The 14670-nt window shown below is 32.4% G+C and overlaps 1 protein-coding gene across 11 annotated transcripts in view; it reads left to right on the forward strand.

Annotated features, from left to right (window-relative positions):
* DMD (dystrophin) overlaps positions 1-14670 on the forward strand; it is a 922945-nt gene that overhangs the window by 318953 nt on the left and 589322 nt on the right. For 10 of the 11 annotated variants that reach the window (XM_032679549.1, XM_032679551.1, XM_032679556.1 and 7 more), the window contains 2 exons: positions 1142-1294; positions 2213-2395. In XM_032679549.1, coding sequence (XP_032535440.1) covers positions 1142-1294; positions 2213-2395 — 336 coding nt within the window. The remainder of the gene's footprint in view (positions 1-1141; positions 1295-2212; positions 2396-14670) is intronic. The other variant, XM_032679558.1, reaches the window with a different exon arrangement.

A 14670-nucleotide genomic window follows, 5' to 3' on the forward strand; every position in this document is an offset into this window, starting at 1 on the left:
AGTAGAATTTTAATTTCTTTTGATAATTTTGATTAAGTTGTCCTTGGTTTGGGGAACATGGCATGTTTACATCTTATTATTACTTACTTTTAAGCAGCCTCTTTCCTTTCCTGTGGATTTCATTCCAATTCTTAAAATTTTACAGGTCTGTGTGAATTCAGGAGAAGGATAGCTGGAATATACTATTGTTTTGAAATCTATTAGGTGTGTCTTCAACTGTTCCAAGCTAAATGGAAGCAATTCGTAACTTTTATGTTGGAGAAATAAGAACAATATTTCTAGCCCTATGCTATTGACCAGATCCTTGCTGGCTGTTTTATGGAAGAGAGTGATAGATTTTCCTTTGGGTGACTCAGTTAAGGCATTCACCCTTGCCAAACAAAATTCAACAATTGTTGAGGCAAATTCATCTGAGTGTTTTTATAGAAAATGTACCAGGAATTTTTAAATTTACTTCTTAATAAGAAGTTTTAGTAATTAAAGTATTCTCTCAATTCTCTGCAAGCAAAGTTAAGCAGCTGAAGCAAATATGTGTTTAATAACATTTATAGGGGGAAAAATCATACATTCTTTACCTTCCTGCTCAAGAGAAATTTTAATACCTTATAAAGTGGAGTTATAAACACAAGACATTTATTATATACGTGGTATTTAATTTAGAAAAAGGAAAGTTGTCTTTGCATACATTTCTGCATTGCAATATTCATTTGAATAGCTACAGAGTTTCATGCAGGCTAGAAATTCACAGGAGACTGCAAAATACAGAAGCCCCCTTTTGGCTAGATACTAAGTGGGCTGTGTTTCCATCTGTCCAATAAGTATTCTGAGCAGAAGTGTTTTATATAAAATATTGACATTTATGTAAGAGTCTTAACTTCTATGAATATTGATGACTGTCTCAGTGGTTTATTCAACATGTGAACAAAACTGAATTAGGTAACTTCCTTTAAAACAAACAAACCAAAAATTGTTGAACTGATGAAAATATGTTCAGTTACTCATATACTTGCTTTAAATATCAACATTTAATTGAAAAAAAATAGTGGCCTTGTACACTTTTTTCCCTACAGTGTTCACACACGCCAATTCATATTTTATAAGCCTTTAATTTGTATTCTAATAATGTCTGCACTGTGAACAGGACTTGAGATCTCAAAGAAGAAAAAAGGCTTTAGAGATTTCTCATCAATGGTATCAGTACAAGAGGCAGGCTGATGACCTAATGACATGGCTGGATGACATTGAGAAAAAGTTAGCCGGTCTACCAGACCAGAAAGATGAGCAGAAGCTAAAGGTAATGTTGTTTGGGTTGGCAATGGTAGATATTTTGAGTGATAGTTCAACAGACAGCAAATGCAACAAACAATAATATAGATATAAAAAACTTAGCAGTTCTCTTCTTATTTCTATATATAGTAAAACAAACCCTAATTATCTGTGTTCAAACTGACATTTCTTTGTTGTACTATATTTTATATTTGTTTGTTATACAGAATGTTATATAAATAATTTGAAACACACTAAATATAATGTTTTATCAGTAATACAAAAAATGTGCAATGTATTAAGAAGCATCAAATGTTTTCTAGTAAAAATTGTAATTGATTTTGTGTATCTTTGTTCCAGATGAACAAATGACTTACCGATATATGGATGACCTCTATCTCATGTTAGCACATTCATTTTCATCAGAGCATACTCATATGTCACTGTCAAAGTCTATAGATTTATTTACATACTGTCAAAGATTTTCCTGGTTTATTTTACATCGTCTTTCTTTGCTTCATTCTCTGTTGAGTTTCCCACAGAGTAAAACAGGAGTTAACTAATACATTACAGAGTCTAATAATATATTTGTAAGCTGTTCGAACAATATTTGTCCTGAATATCCTGACCCTTATTGAGAAAATATTTTCTCCAATTGCCCATCCCAGTGTACTAGCAAGAATCTGAATGTGGCAACTGTTGGCCTTTGCTAACAGTTTCAGAGAATACTAGCAGTTAGTATCTCTACAGCCCATCTGCAAGAAGGTTCTTCAATTTCAATTATCTTTGTTTTGTTTAAATGTAAAATAAGATATGAAATAGCTGTAAATTTTAATTGTAACAATAAAATGGAAATGGATTTTCTGACAGAAGTATTTTGCTAATTTCAAGTTGATTGATCTAGTTAGCTAACTGTCCTGGGCCCTGTATTGGTTTTGCTCACTAGGAGATTGGTGGAGAATTGGAGAAGAAGAAGGAAGATCTGAATGCGGTGCACAGGCAGGCTGAACGCTTGTCTAAGGATGGGGCTGCAAAAGCAGTGGAGCCAACCCTGATACAGCTCAGCAAGCGCTGGCAAGATTTTGAGAGCAAATTTGCTCAGTTTCGAAGACTCAACTATGCACAAATTGTGAGTTGTTACTGGCAAACCCATATGTTTGCAACTGCTACTACTAACAGCATCCTACTAACAGTGAGAGCTTCAGGGTCAGTGTCAACTCTTCAGATATTAATAAGAAAAACCCTATTGTCTGCAAGTGGGGGAATCTTTATATACTCCAATACAATAGTGCTCTACTTTTGTCTTAAAATTGCCCTTAAGTTATATCAGTCAATAAGAAAAAACTCAGCAATGAAAAATTTGTGTTTATTTTTGTTGCCTCATTATTTTTCCATAACATTTATCAGTTTAAAAACATTAGTTTGCCATACATCTATTTGGTTCACTGAACATGTGAAACACAAAAATTGTCTTTTCCAAACTACCCATCCCATGCCAATTTTAATTGGTTTTTTTTATTTGTCCATAACATGTTATACTCACTTTAGGAAGTGACTTGAAAAATTTTTATGACACTATATATACATGACCTCTTCTTCAAATGCTTGAATTCTCGAAAAAGTTTTTGTAAGGAAGTGTACCTTTAAATTTGACAGGTTGAAAACATAATTTTATGAACCATCTTCATGTCTTCTGATTTTGTTTAGTTGTATATAAAATGTAATTATCCTTACTTGTTTATAAATGCTGCGGTAACTGGATAAATAAAAGGGAAATTTTCACTATTCCAGATTTATGATCAAAATATGTATTCAGTGTTACCCACTTAGAAGGTTACCAGAGGTCGCTTTTGCACTTACAAGGTTTTGCCTTGCTATTCCTACTACTCTGCTTATTGTCTTCTGGGCTTTATGAAGAAAGATGAGACCTGCTCTCAAGGAATTTGTTGCTTTATGTGCTCTTCTGTAATCTTAAGGTGCTAGTGGATAAAGGGTGTTTCATCAAAATACAATGTTATTTATTTATTTTTAAATGCACCTAGATTGCAGAGAAAACATACTGACAGGATAATGAAATTTTAAAGACATGAAGTGTTACTTTTAATTGATATAAAGTATGCTTTAAAAAATGAAAAAAGTTCCAAAAATCAGCACTATGTATAACCTTTTGAGAAATATATTCCTCTATATAATGTATTATATTGTGTATTTTTAACTTTTCTAATATTAAATAATGTATATGTAAAACTAATACTTTGGACAGTTATGCAGTTAATGGAAACAATCAGAGAAACATTAACTTTGGTTTGTATGTTATTAAATCTTGTTCCATCTGATTACACTCTTCAGATTACTATGGTTTATATTAAACTTGATGGATGTAATCAGGTGCAAATTGTTTATATTGACATGGAGCTAGAGCAGGCTTCACTTTGTCTTGTAAATGAGTTGGCTTCTTTTTTATAATGAATATATTTGCTCCTTTGATAAGCAAGTACGGGGTCAGATTGTGCATGCAATTTATGTAAAAACATTCTGCTGTCAATGCGCTTTTTATGTCACCAACCACCTACCATGACAGGAGATGAATATATCCATTATAAAATTTTACTAGCAGATCAATAAACTTTATATTAGCATATTTTTATATAAAATATGTAAGGTAGATACATAAGCACATATGTTTTTTTAATTCCTCAGAGGAATACACTCATCAGCTTTTCAAAGTCATGTAACCATTATATATGTTTATATTGTTAAGAAATATAATTTATATAATATATAACCTTCTAAGGTTAAGTTTTTTAATATTCTCAAATATTCCATGCAAGAAGGATGCTTGCTAGAATTTATCTAGGGAATAAGGTCATTCAGTGAAAGTTACATGTACACAGGACAATTACTGTATCCTCATTTCTCATGAAAAATATCTTGCTGTTTTGACGTGACTGAGGTGATATTCATATGAAATATTTTGGAGGTTATATAGAAGCTACTGAAACTTGAGAGGGGCAGTGTATTTTCATTACTAAAATCAGAGTGCAAAGTGCAACTGCCTTGTAATTGTTATTATTTTGACTTTGCTGAATCAGTGAAAGAGAATTTCTCAAGAGTTTTTTCTTTTTTTTAAGCAGCTTAAGTACCTACCTCACAGGGATGTTGTGAGGATTCACTAATTGTTTGTGAAAGATTTTAAAATACAAAAGAAAAATGAAAATTCAAACTATTCATTTGAACACATGCATATACCAGCAAAAATATCTTTCGCAGAGATTTTCTGTTAACCACCAACTGAATAAAACCATACAATAAAATATAAAATTGATTTTTTTCTTTAAAACAAAAGAAATAGCTGCATTTTTATTTATAATTGATGATGTATTCTATAACAGTTATTTAACAACTGAAGGTTGTTATTATAAATCAATGAGGATTTAGTTGTACTGTATATCTTGCAATCCATTATGCTTCATTGAATAAACATAGCAAGACTGCACTGAAGAAAACCTTTAATTATGTTGCTTAATGACAGATTTGCATTTCTTACCTTTGTTGGAGATAGTACATTTTTGATATCAAAGTGTGAAATTAAAATTATCATTCTCCCCTGGATTTTACTTTTCCCCAATATCTGTTGGGAAGATCTGTCAGAAAGATATAGAAACCATGACCTTATAAGAATTTATTCTCTCTGTCATGGCAGATTCTTGTATAATCCTGATTGTCTTACAGATAGGTAGCAGTAAATATCCAACAACTAATTGACAAGTATATATGGGTGTATATTTATAAAATGGGATTTTCTGTCACCACTTTTGATGATAGAATGAGATGCAGTTATATTACCTCAAACACTTCATGTTCTGTTTAATGACATTTTTGAGACATTAATCAATTTGGTGTAGTGGTCCTCGATGTGACATTCTATAGGGAAAAAGGTGGGTTTATTGCTTTCAGAGGTTAAACATGGTACACAAACACAGAAATGCAACTGCACAAAACCAAAAATGACACTGAGTGGAAAAAAAAAAAATTGAGTCCTTGTTGTCTTGCAAGATTCTTCTCTCACACAATGTCTTTATTCACATGTGGCAAAATAAACAGTTGGCAGAAAATTCAGATTTTCAGGCAGTCAGAATTATAATTTCTGTTCTAAGACAAGTTAGATGTTCTACTTCATTTCAGCTAAAAATTTCCATTTGAAATCAGTTTGTAGTAATTTCAGTTGTGAAATTCAAATAGCTTACTAAAGAGTGGAATATTTTACTATAATGTTTTAAAATTATGATTAGCCATAATCCCTTTGCTATTCATGAAAGCGTAAGGTACTCTTCAAAAAGCAAGCCATTAAAGCAAGGCATTAAAATTTAATCCTAGTGCAAACTGAAATTTTTGCATACTAAAATTACACATCTGTTAAAAAAAAAAAAACAGTAAAAATTGTAACATTAGAGAGGTAAATGGACATTTATTTCTAAAATTTCTCTGCAGAATCTGAAATCATTAAGCCTTGGCAGTCACACAGTGTTTTCAGAAGTTGTTGATTCCCTCTGCTACAGTCTAAACCTCTAAAAACAGTACCTTAAAATCTTTCAGTTACTGTTTTTCAGCAACAGTTTATGTCACTCTTCCGGGGTGTTGACAATAGTTATCTGTTGCAGAGAAAAAGCTAGATTGGGATAGTTTAATTCAAGTCAGAATCAAAATCAGTTATTATTATGTTGATTACATTTAACTAAATTAGTTTTACTTAATGTCTGTTTTATAGAAAAAGAATTTTTCAATGCTTTCATCAGTCTCTGAGCATGTTTGTATCATGGCTCAGTTTAGATTTTCCTGAGCTGACTGAAATTACTCTGAGTGTGGAGTACTGAAGGCCTTTATTGTGAGAAAACATTTTCTAGATCAACACAGGTGCAGAGCCTACACTCTAAATTCTTACTTCATATGTCCTATTACCATATTTTATCAAGCTGTTCAACATTCTTTCTGCAGTTTTATGTGGTGGTCTTTTAGTTTTCCTCTCTCATCTGAACTATGCATGCTGTAAATAGGAAACCAGAGTATTTTTAGGACAAGAGAGTCACTTGCAATCTGTCAAAATTATGTATCTATTGATGTACATACAAGGAAAAAGGCTTATCTAAGTCATTTCAGTAATTTTATTACACACAAACATTCTATTGAAATTTATGGTCATTTTACTAGTGAAATATTTGGGCCTGGATTTTGGCCATACAGAGAAAGATATTAATATTGATCAAATGATAAACATCAGGAGACACTGTCTTTTCCATACCAATTAGACTATGTATTGAACAAGAATGAATAAGGAAAATAGTTATACAAAACATGCATTTATTTTTATAAGGTAAGTGATTTAGTCTGAGCAGTTCAATAGTTACCTGCAACATGGATAAAGTACCAGCACTCTTAGTACTTACTGTGAACTAACAGAAGCTTCATTTTTCCAAATAAAAAACATTATTCTGCTTAAGATTCTGTAAAGCATTCGCAAATTCAAAATGCCTGTTTCTCAACTGGATGAGGAATTCAGGTGAGAGAGTATGTGATCAACTTCTGGAACCAGATTAAACTGGTCAAGTTTACATATGAAATTCACGAGTTTGTTGAAGTCCAGTGTTTTAAGGGCATCTTGCAGTTTTGAGTTATTATTTCCCTGTGGAGCTCTATTGAATTAATTTAATTAAATTTAATTTTTTTAACTGTTGAAATATATTTATATATCAAAATATTTTACAAAATATAAATCAGTCATTAATTGACATAAATCTATGACAGATAAACACAGGACTTGATGTCCTAATTATCTGTCTGCATCTAAATAACATGGATACTTCAGTGGCAATGTACTACCATTGTTTTCAATTGTTGTTTTCCATGGTTCTCAAAATCAGGAGCAGTGTAATGAAGTGAATTTCTTCTCTTATCCCTGCTTAAATGTTTCTTGGGTTAAATAAAGGAGTAATGGTTGCCAAGAAGAAGGGGCAGACTAATTCTTCTTTATTCCTAGAATGAGTGTGAGAGAGAGATATAAATAAGTGAGAGGAAAGACATTAGAAGAGCAAAACAAAAAAATACCTACTGGACAAAAGAAAAGAACTATATAATGATGGATTAGTATCCAATTCACCTGTGAGCTTTGGATCTCTTAAGAACAGCCCAGGGGTGATCCTGTGACACCATTTAACTTTTCTGACATTGACAGTGGCAGCTTTTTAAACAAATAGATTTGCATAGCATAGCTAAAGACTGGGCTTTCTTGACTGTGATCTGCAAAAAAAATGAGGATGATTGAGAAACATTGGGGAAAGAATCACAGCTTAATGTTTGCACCCATTTTCTAGCATCCATCGACCTGGAAATGGGTATTAGAAAATATATTCCAAATAGTTTAATTGTATTTAAAATACTCTAATTTTCCGTCTGACAAGAGAGGTATGGGAAAGATGGAACAATATCCACTGAAGGGGGATATTGTCTTTGATGTACTTCAAGAAGAGCTAGTTTTATAGATGTATTTTAAAAGGCACTTTACCTTCTGTGTCTAAAAGGAATGTATACAGTGTTGTGGTAATTTTAAGTGAAGAGGATACATAGCCTTTTTTTATAGAAGTGGGCCAGTTTACTGTGCTATTTTGAGTTTTGCTAAAACATATTTTTCTTATCTCATATTTCCTTGTTAATTCTGTACAGTATTCACTCTCATCATTGTGAACCTATGGTATTTTAATAGGATTAAGTTTAAAAATCCCATTTTGTGGATGATAGAACTTTGCAGAAGAGGTTTTTGTCTACCACTTTTCGTTATCTGTTATAAACTTCAGGGAAGTAATCTAAATTACATTCTCAAGTTTAAAAGTGAAACTCTACATCTTTATTTCATCACATAGGAATGAATACTCTTGCTGTAACATGAACTAAAGCAGGTTTAAAATGTTGTCTTTAAGTTGTATGAAGTGGTGATACAAATACAGTCTTAGCCACACCACAGGCTCTTCTTATTCTTCTCTGTATGGTTGAGATGGAAACAAGGCCATCAGCCTTTGGTTAAAGAATCCTCTGCAACAACAACATGTTTTGTACCCTTTTAATTATCTTCTGACAAAACTGAGCATTATACTACTATAATATATTTGTCCTTTTAATTACACAGTTATTTGGAAAACAAGGCAGCTAATTACCATCCTATGTTCTCTGATATAGTGTATTATGATTTATTAGCATAATAAATTACATGGTGGGGATTTTGGTGTCAAAATTATTTGGCTATAAATAATAAGGGAAAAGACCTGCTGCAGAGTGATCTGGCCTTAAGTAACAGCATCTTTTGAAGAGATGATGTTTATCTCTTGTCTACAATTCAGAATGTCAACATTACTCATGGGGTTTTTCGTTTTTTGGTGGGGTTTTTTTGTTTGGGTTTTTCTCATGGATGCATCTGAGTATACACACAAAGTTGCAGAAGGAAGTAGATTTGTAACTGTACAGTGTGAGTGCTGAATATCTATGTGTGTATATTTATTTAGTTTTCAAAACTGCTGGATTGACAGCAATTTCATTTACATAAAAAAAAAAAATCTATATCTTGAAGTAACAAAAATAGCCCAAGTGACAAAACCTATTATGTATGATTGTGTCTTTATAAATGTAGATTAAAGACGGAAAATAATTAGGTAATACCTTTTAACATTTCTGAAAGGTGTCAGAGTTTAAGGTTAGAACTTTGCACTTTGAAGCTGTTAGCATTCATCATGAATGTGGTACTTTAATGTCATTTTCAGTTTATTTTCTAAATTATGTCAACATTATCTAACAGATGTAGTTTGCATAAATAACTGGAAAGCTAACATCACAAATCAGTTTCAAAATGGTTTAGTCAATTTAGATATCAATAGACTGTATTCTAACATAGCTTTATTTGACATAAATGAGTTCATGATGATCAGTCAGTAGAGTTACATATACTATTATTCAAGACAGCCCTAAAGCTTCACACATAAATGCTGTCTAAGGTTATGTACTTCTCTAGTCTTAATAAAGCAGCCATTAAATAGTTGGCATTGACCAAAATCTGTTCTTAATAAGGCTAACTTCCTGCATATTGTGTAGAAGACAGTTCTGTCACTATAGTCACTGTTTCATCTCTAGAGCTTATCACCCTCCAAAAACTTTTAAATGTGCTTTGTCTACCAGAAGGTAACACATATAAATCAATTAGAAAAGTATTTTCCAGTGAAAGCCTTTTAAAATTCTAAATACCATTTTAAAATACCTGTTGAGAACCAGCCTAGGATGTAGCTTTTGCAATGTGTTCTGACTTTTTTCATTCCAAAATGTGAGTACCTAAGTATTTCCTTCTTTACTGATTTCTAGTACTGATAATGGCTATCTCTTCTGACTCACTGGTAGTTAAAGGAGCTAAAGGCTTATCTCCCCTCAAAATGCTAGTGACTGTATGTGATCTGAGCAGTGTTTGGTAAATGCTTATGATGTATAATCTTTAATGAATTTAATAATTCCATGTTGCAAATACCTTTTTTAAAGTCTCATGACAGACATACAGATTTCTTTGTCAGTTCTGCTGTAAGGCAATTGCTAAGATTCACATATGCAATCTTCATCAGAAGTACTTAAGGTATATGGACAATTTATTTTAGAACAAGAGACACTTTCTAAATCCCTGTAGTTACAATTAGTCAGTAATGCCATAAAGCTACTTTCTTCAGGACATGGTAACGTTACAGCTTTGGCATAAGATGCACAGTGCTCTGTTTTTATTTTTTCTTCTATTTTCTGAAAAAAAATTACTTCTATCATGTATATAAGAGTCTTATAGGCCAGTCTCATCATAGTTCAAATGAATTTCGTTTTCTCTTTGCTTAACAAGTAGATACAAACGGAAGTTGTCAAGTTAAAAGTTAACAGCAGAACTGCTACAATTTCCAATTCGGCTTAAGTCTCTTATTTCTGTGAATATTAGCGGGTCTTTAGTAAGGAGAGATGTGCAGATTTCCAAATAAGCTGCAGCTAAGTTCAGTGTGCAGCACAGCCTCAGCCTGAGGACAGTCCATATCTAGAGGCAGTTATCTAAGCCAGGATAAAACAAATGTATTGTTAAGCAACTGAAGGAGGGATTGCCAAAGGTGTTTATTTTACTACTTGACCAAGTGTGTTTGATGTCTTGGAGGGCTCTGAAGGCACGAGGGCGTTAGGAACACAAAGAACTGGCTGTGGCACCAAAATGCTCTACCACAGTTTTTAAACTCTACATGTTTTTCTTACCCTGCGGTAAGAAAAACAAGAAAACCAAAGAACTATGGATACTCTGGAATTAATGTCTTAAATTAATTGTTATAGCTTTTGTCTCTATCTTTCTCTCTTCCTCCCCACTCCATCTAAGTGTGAAAATAATGCACTGATCAGACTGTAGCAGAACTGTCTGAGGTTTTGGGAGATGTCCCATTATTTAAGCTTATACATGCACGGAAGAGACCTTTTCTTATGGAGAAAACTGTCACATTTCAATCAAGTTTTGAAGTTGATAAATAAAACAATATGAGTGGAAATAATTTCATGTTGGTTGATGCCTGTTGATTGGCAGTTTTCAAAATCAAAGCCTTCAATTTTCTATTTCTATTTCTATAATCTAAAGTTTACTGAAATGTTTTCTAATTTGTGCTATTATTAGGAATAACTTCATTTTAACTGGCTTTATTTAATTTTATGTATGGATCAAAAAGATTCAATTTATCATAGAATAAAAACTGCAGCATTTTTCAACTGCTAAGGTATGCCTTAGCAGTGAAGTGTTGGGAAGACATAAAGCACTTTCTGTCCAAGAACAGTGCTGAAAATAGTCATGTGTATTTTTAAAGTTTCTATTTTTTGTATAACTCACAGATGAAATCAGATACAAGCATTAAACTAAATGGTTTGAGTGTTGCAACATGCAGGATTTTGTAGACTGCAACCATCCATCACTAGAAAAATCATATATATGTGAGAATACTTATGTTCTTACTTGAAAATATGAATTTTTTTTCAATATTTAAGTAGATTTTATTGCTACCAAGTGCATTTTAAGGCCTTGCCTTCATGGAATGTATAAATTAAGGAATTTATATATTTTTAATCCTATATTCAGGATTTCAGTCTCTCTGTACTTGAAAGAGATGCTTCTTTTTATACTGATAGATAATTTGTTTGTGATTGACTAAGGACATCCAATCTAATTTTGACAATTCCATATTAGCAGTATAATTTTGATCTTCTTCCTACATATATACACACTTACAGGTAAGATATGCTAGCAGCACAGAAGACAGAATTTATTTTTCTAAATATTAGATGATATCACCACTCACAGTTGGCATAGGAGCAGATGAATAAAAGCTTGTTTATAAACATGTACTTGAAAGTGGATTTATTGATCTCTGACAGCATTTTATCATACTTTTGTGTGTTTAATTCTTTGTTTGATGGTAAACATGGGCTAACAAATACCATGTGGTTCACAGTTTGCTTTAAAAAGCAACTGTTCCAAAGTCTATTGGGCTCTTTGAGGTATCACTGCCCTTGTCCAGAAGGTGTCCGCTGTCTGCTTCTTTTTTCTCATGTGTAGCACACCTTTATTTATTCTGGAGAGATCACTGACTTTTTACATGCTGATATGTCTCAGCACTGCCTGTAAATAATACTTTCTTGAGTGTTTCACTTCAGGGAGAGGCACATTTATTTGTTTTTCCTGAATTTCTCACCAGGATGCTACTAGGAGCAGTGTTGTGGTACAGTAGAGCTGATGGGAGTGTTTTGCTGCTTTATTCCTCCCACGTGTTCTGTTTGTGTGAAGTTATTCAATCAAAAGCACAGATAGTAAGGTCTCTATGAGTTTGGAGGCCTGTTGTAAGAAGGGACCCAAAATGGAACAGTTGTCAGGATCTTATGCAAAAAAGTTGGAGGCTTTCTGGGTGTAAATTCCTGAACAGCAAAAGTGATGTTGGGATTATTCCCTCTGCGGGAAGAGTAAAGAAATGGATGTACTGAGACCAGTGAAATTTGCTTTAACACTGAGTTTCCCACTGTTAAAAGGAAATTAAAAGCATTTTCCAAGTCTAGTTAGATCTGATCCCACCAGGTGATACTGTGCTAGATGTAGGCAATAATGATCACAGGTGTTTCTTTGGAGAAGGTGTATGATTTTGTGGGCAAACCCTGCATTATTTCTGTACTACTTTTTTGCTAGTTTTTTTTTGTTGCTGTTTTGTTTGCCCAAATTTCTTGTGTTTCTGTTGTACCTGGTAGGACATGATAGCTATCAATAAAATCAGTGTAGTTAGAGTCATGTTTGTGGAAAGATCCTGACCCTTAATTAAAAATATGTAATGAGGGGGAAGAAAATGCAGTTTACTGTTCTAGAGTTGATAATGCTTGGTAAAAAGCTATGCCTGAAAAGTCACACTTTACCCAAAATAAGCTGAGTTTTTTTCAGAGACTATAAATAATTTGCGCAGCAGTCTTATCATTGATAACCAATGAAAAATAGAAAATAAATTATTATCACTAAAATTTTATTTTAAAGAAATAGCAATATAGGAAATGGCCATTTACCCAACATTTACCAATCACTCTTAACAGTTTACTTGTATTATATATTTTAATATTATTTTGGTTTAAGTATTTTTAAGTAACTCTGTAATGCATTCTCCCGCTTTATCAGATTCAACTTACTCAAACCCATTTTTAAACAGTTTTATAAAAATTTAATCTCCATTTTCTTATTTATTTTTAATCCTTATAAAATCTTAACCTACCACAGTTCTTAGGGGCAATTTTGGCATTAGCAATTACATATATTTTTACTGAATTATTATTATTTTTAATAGTAGTGGCTCCCAGCTGCTATGATCTCCTTTTGCAATTTTTTTCTCAATGTTGGGTTTATGTTGGGATATGATTCAATTACATTGCAATATTGGGATATGATTCAATTTCAGCTTCGCATTTCTAATAAAGATGCTTGTCAAGAATATAAGATTGTGTCTTCTATGATTAGACAATTCCAGAAAACATAGGGACAAGATAAAATGTTTCCCTTTCTTTGCTGATTGAAATTAGTTCTGATATGCCTACCCTCTATTCCTTACTGCCATATTCCAACTTCTGCCTTGGGTTCTATCATTCTACTCTCAGTGAAGGAAATACAGAGGGAAAGAAACACGTATGACCTGTTGAAAACCCCATTAAAATCAAAGATACTTAATCTCTAATTTCTCAAGTAGCATCACATTTTCAACTCTTTCATTCAAATAGCATTCAGAAACTAATTAATTTTGACTGTGACTATTTTTAGAATAAGGTAATAAATAACGTAGCAAAACATGAGGGCAGGTTCTGATAGGCCTTCACTTTTAAATATCAACTTATTTTTTTGTTTATTTATTTATCTGGTAGTACTTTCCAGTTTATCTACATAATATAAAAAATTGTATAACTATACAAGTAATCATCCAGCCGTGAGAAATAGGAATGTAAATTTTCCTGTAAAGACAGTGTGAATATATGGTAACATACAGCCCATTTTTCTCTGTAACAGTGATTAAAAGATACTGAATTTTGCCACTATAAATAATTAAACATGATATCCATGAACTGCTTACACATCAGATTTCAGCTTGACTTTTATGTAGTTTCAGGAATTGTCTAGAGCAAGAGGGCAGAGGTTTTATGTACACACATATACATACATGTGTACAAATGAGTAAATACATAGTTATTAGCCTAAATTTGGGTTGAAAATATAGACTAATACGACTATAGAAACAAATTATATTTTGTATGTCACTTTACATATTCATGTGACCTCTTTTGGAGTGAATAACCTTGCACACCTAGCATGCTCTTTGCATTACTGTGAATAGAAATAGTCTGTCTTCTCAGTCGAAAATAAAAATAAAATTATAGTTAAATGTTCCTTATATGGGTCTGAAGAGTGTCTGTGACACTCTTTAGGAGTGTCACAGTTAGTCTTGAGGAATTAAAATATATTGCTGCATAAAGGCCTCAGTGGCCTGTCAAAATTCTCCCATTTTCTAATCAACTGGGACAGCTTTTTCTTTAGCTTTACTGGAATAAACTGTTATTTTTGCAGAGCATGTGATTCCTGAAACATATGCGAGGCAAACACAATTTTTTAAAGCAATTTATTTTAAATAATAAAAATTATAGCAGTAGTATGTTAATTAGAGAGGTTTCAGTGTTAGCAGATGTACTGAGAAAAGTCATTTAGTGAGAAAAGTGTAAGCAAAGCAATTAAATTTGCATAAGAAATGGAACAGAATAACACAAGTCTACAGATAACTTTATGGGCCTTATATCTGATAT

Source organism: Chiroxiphia lanceolata, chromosome 2 (genome assembly GCF_009829145.1).
Source record: "Chiroxiphia lanceolata isolate bChiLan1 chromosome 2, bChiLan1.pri, whole genome shotgun sequence".
NCBI lineage: Eukaryota > Metazoa > Chordata > Aves > Passeriformes > Pipridae > Chiroxiphia > Chiroxiphia lanceolata.